Source organism: Gossypium raimondii, chromosome 3, assembly GCF_025698545.1.
Source record: "Gossypium raimondii isolate GPD5lz chromosome 3, ASM2569854v1, whole genome shotgun sequence".
Classification (NCBI taxonomy): domain Eukaryota; kingdom Viridiplantae; phylum Streptophyta; class Magnoliopsida; order Malvales; family Malvaceae; genus Gossypium; species Gossypium raimondii.
This window is the reverse complement of record NC_068567.1, coordinates 46,350,111-46,354,747: the sequence shown is the minus strand read 5'-3', so window position 1 is coordinate 46,354,747 and position 4,637 is coordinate 46,350,111. Positions and strand designations below refer to the sequence as shown.

Sequence of the window (4,637 nt, the reverse complement as noted above, 5' to 3'; positions counted from 1 at the left end):
GTCTTATATACACTAATCAAAAGCTCTCTTCCTTCCTTTTTATAGATATTTTTTCATAAAATGATTTTGGATATTACGAATCTATGATTCAAAATTAAAATAACTTTTTCTTTTAATCTTCGACACTAACCATTAAATTAATTTGGATCTAAAGCATATAATTTTACTCGTCAATGAGTACTAATTTATTTACACTAATTATCGAATCATTACTTTAAACTCACTGGTAGAAAGATTTCTTTTTATTTTTATTTTTAAATTTGACAGCCCAATAATTTAATTAAAAAAATTTCAACATTTAAGTGACTAATGATGAAGTTTGACCGAAAGCCAATATTCGATTTTCCGAATCTCTCTGGTATTATTATTTTGTGTCGGCCTTGGATTCTCCGTTTTATAAGAAGCAAAGGAAGGGCAGCCCACTCACACTACACCCAAACAATCCCTTATCCCTTATACCTCGCTCGCCTCCCCGCCTTTCTTCTTCAAAGCAAAGAAAATTCCCACTCTTTTCTTTCCCTTTTCTCTCACTATTCATACCCGTTTGATTTTTTTGGTTGATTTAGTTTTTAACTTGCTAATTTTTTTAATATATTCTTCTTTATTGTTTGCTACCGATTAGCCCCGCCCAAATAATGGCTGTTGCTTGGTCTGAAATAGCTTCTTCCATGGAGGCTTTGTCTTTGTCTCCTCCTATGTCTCCGCCGGTTATCCTAACCCAAGACGAATTGAAAAAAATCGCCGCTTACAAAGCCGTTGAGTTCGTGGAATCAGGCATGGTTCTGGGTCTGGGCACAGGTTCCACGGCCAAACACGCTGTCGAGCGGATCGGCGAGTTGCTTCGTCAAGGCAGGCTCACCAACATCATAGGAATCCCCACCTCCAAAAAAACACAAGAACAAGCTATTTCTTTAGGTATCCCACTTTCGGATCTCGACAGCCACCCCACCATTGATTTGGCAATCGACGGTGCTGATGAAGTGGACCCGCATCTTAATCTGGTGAAAGGCCGAGGTGGGTCTCTGTTAAGAGAGAAAATGGTGGAAGGAGCTTGCAAGAAATTTGTATGTATCGTTGATGAATCCAAGTTGGTCAAGTATTTGGGAGGCAGCGGTTTGGCCATGCCCGTCGAAGTTGTTCCTTTTTGTTGGAAATTCACTGCCAATAAACTCCAAAACTTGTTTCGAGATTCTGGTTGCGTTGCCAAGCTGAGGAAAGACTGTAAAGGGGAGCCTTTCGTAACGGATAATGGGAATTACATTGTGGATTTGTATTTGAAGAAAGATATTGGGGATTTGCAGGTGGCAAGCGATGCTATTTTGAGGATTGCTGGTGTGGTTGAGCATGGCATGTTTCTTGATATGGCCACTACTGTTATAGTTGCAGGTGAGCTTGGAATCACCATCAAGAATAAGTAGTACAAACTCAAACTAACTTTATTTTAATAATTAGGGAATTGCTATTGCAGCTGGGAATGGATTCTTCCTTTTTTGGCATCTATTGATTGATGAGAAGAGTTGTCTTGTCTTCTCAAGTTTTGTTATTTTCGTTTTGGACACAAATTTAAGGGAAGACAAGATCTAGGGATGTTAGGATTGTGAAAGCAGTAGTTGAACTATGAGAATGATGAATGTCAACTGTTCTATGATCATTTTAAGCATAAAATCGGTTTATTATTGCATTTGATTAGGAATTTTTGACCCGTAGTCAAATTGACATTGAAGCAAAGGGGTCTTTCATCATCTTCTTCAATATGGCTTTTAATTACTCTTTTTTTTTTTTTTTAATTTTCTGTAATAAATCATCAAATTGCAAATCCCATGGAAGTTCAGTATTGGGTTTTTGAATTCAGAGGCTCGATACTTATAGGTTACTTGATATTTGAATTGAATTGAATTCATTTGATAGCTTGACTTATTTCGAGCTAAACTAAATAAACTGTGAGCATAGTTGTGTTGGGCAAACTTTTTAAAGTTTTCACAAACTTCATTGGCATATACTACAGTCCCAAAACATACAAACTAAACAAAAAAAATCAAGTCAGACAAACGACTTACATTTTCAATGGAACGGGGACAAGCAGCACTGACTGTGGATGACAGTTTCCTACTAACATATTAACCAACAAGATTTTCATGCTAGCCGATCAAACTACATAGCTGGCAGCAATTTAAAGTAAACCACTACATAAACAGACAATGAAAACAGGGCAAACAAATGCTGCCAGAAGAGAAGTGCCGAAGCTTCTCTAACTGCATAACTCCTCAAACTGGCGATGGCTCCCAATAAAATGGCACTTGGTGTAGTGTATTGCAACAAGAGCACGAATCTGTACATTGCATCATCAGCTACAAGAAGATCCAACTTGCTAGCAAGTGTCACAATCCCTATTCCTAGCAAAGGAAGCACCAACAGCCTTGCCACAATTATGCCGATGGTGGTTCTGAGTCCAAGCTTAGAATCATTTGGACCCTCAGCTAGCATACCCCCGAGAATGAGCATCACAGAAGGAACCATTGCACCTGCTACAATCTGCAAGCTGTCTGTTATGAAAGACAGGGGAGCATCATATCCAAAGACATAGGATTTTAATTGAGGCACTGTGCCAACAATGATTGCTAGCAAAGATGCAATTGTAGGGGGCTGAAGTATATGCTGTATAGGAGTTTGTTCAGCAACAATTCGAATCTTCCTGACTACTCTAGGTTCAGCCAAGCACCGAATGGACATGGGACTGCTCCCGCTAGTGTCACCATTGATATCAATGTCAGGAAAAGTGGATGTTGAACGACTAGAGATGCTGTTGAAAATCCTGGCAATGAATGGTGTCTTAGAATGTTCGGTCTCTTTTTCTTCAATGCCTGGCCATTCAGCTTCTATAAGAAGAGGCCTGCTGATATCATTGACCGGCCTTTGTTCCTCAATTTCAGTCCCTTCTTCAAGAACTTCATAGAACTGCAACGGCGGTTCCATCATGTGATAAACCAGGGTATAGACAAGAATAACAGCAACCCATTGTGCGAAAGAGACATAGGCCACACCCCTCGAGTGGCAATGAGGCCCAAATGGGGAATTCGAAGTGTGACACACAGATCCAACAATAGCAAGACATAGATTTCCCGTATTGCCAAAGGCAGTCATAACGATGGTAAATCGCTTGTACTCAGGTGGCGGACGACATATAATGACCACCAACAACCCCAGCAAGCAACCAACAAAAGTACTGATTAACACATTGACCGGAATGAACCACCACCGAGCAATGCTATCAATGGTAATACTTTCACCGAGTTCGGTAAAAATTAGGCAGGGCAAGAATAGGGCGAAAACAAGCTTGCTTAGGAGCTTAAATGTGGCTCTTGGAATGATTTGAGTTTTGGGATGTGCAAGAAATAATCCTATGACTGTAAGAGACAAAAGTTTCAACAAAGGCAATATGGCACTTAACAGATCTTCACTATTAGATTTCATATCATTTTTATAAAATTCAGCTAAATATCGGTTCATCTTTGGTCTTCCTTCCAAGTTCTCGAATATCAAATAACAATTTTAAAAGTTCTTCCTGCAATATAAAAAGAAGAAAAATAATTACACAATCGAACTGGTGAAATCCAAGAGAATCTCTAAAACCCAATTGAATTGTAATCCGTATAAATTGGGTTCAACATGATAACACGAAATATCTCAAAATTATCAATAGCCAAAAACTCAAAGAAATACCCAACACCAAGAAACAGATTAATAACATGATCCCTAATCCAGCTAAATCAATGGGAAAACGCAGAGAAGAGTATCCAAGACTTCCATAGATATGGTAATAATAATCCAATAAATCAGAAAGTACTTCAGCGCAATATTAAAAAAAAAAAATCTAGAAAAGAAGAAAGAGGTTAAAGATAGAACTTACGGATCAGAACTGCTAGGAGAAGAACTAAAGTGTTGCAGAGAAGTACAGAGAAGATAAAATTCAAAGATTCACGGGAAACCTGTCAACTCACAAGTAGAGATATGTACGAGACTGAATTACAATAATTTTATTTTAAATATACTTTTTCTACTTAATACCTAAATTTTAATTTAATTTATGATTTAGTCTTTAAAATATACAATTTTCTCATTTTGGTACTTAATAATCAAAGCTATTAAGGTGGCACGCAACTAACTAGTTTTTTTTTTAATTATTTGGTGGTATGATTCAATTAAAATATATTAAAAGTATTTTAATAATTAAAATAATAAATTAATTTTTTAAAATTTATGTTAAAATCAAAATTTAAAATAGATACTATTATAAATAATATATTATTAAATATTTAAGTTAAAAATAGACAAATTATCTCATTATTTTTATTTAATAAATGTTTATTTAAAATTAAAATTATGATTATCTAATTAAATATTTATGTAATATGTTTTAAATAGAATATTCTCTATATAATATAATCCATTTTATTTAACTTAAATACTTTAGCTATCTAATGAATATATAAAATACATATTTGAAAATAATGATAAAATCTAATAAATAGATCAATTACATAATTTAAGAAATACTTCTTTTAAAAATGTGATAATTGATTTTTATTTTATTTTGTTAAAATCACAGTTTAAATTATATAATATATAAACAAATATTT

At 35.2% G+C, this 4,637-nt stretch overlaps 2 protein-coding genes across 2 annotated transcripts; one reads left to right on the top strand and one right to left on the bottom strand.

Annotated features, from left to right (window-relative positions):
• The first annotated feature begins 409 nt into the window (after nt 1–409).
• On the top strand, nt 410–1,752 carry LOC105794451 (probable ribose-5-phosphate isomerase 2). Its single transcript, XM_012623628.2, has one exon. The coding sequence runs from the start codon at nt 636–638 to the stop codon at nt 1,416–1,418; it is 783 nt and encodes a 260-aa protein (XP_012479082.1). The 5' UTR covers nt 410–635; the 3' UTR covers nt 1,419–1,752.
• A 198-nt stretch (nt 1,753–1,950) lies between these two features.
• On the bottom strand, nt 1,951–4,015 carry LOC105794450 (protein PIN-LIKES 2). Its single transcript, XM_012623627.2, has 2 exons — nt 3,908–4,015; nt 1,951–3,562 (listed from the first exon to the last, which is right to left on the bottom strand). Exon 2 carries the CDS (start codon nt 3,505–3,507, stop codon nt 2,152–2,154), a length of 1,356 nt encoding a protein of 451 aa, XP_012479081.1. The 5' UTR covers nt 3,508–3,562; nt 3,908–4,015; the 3' UTR covers nt 1,951–2,151.
• Nucleotides 4,016–4,637: the final 622 nt, after the last annotated feature.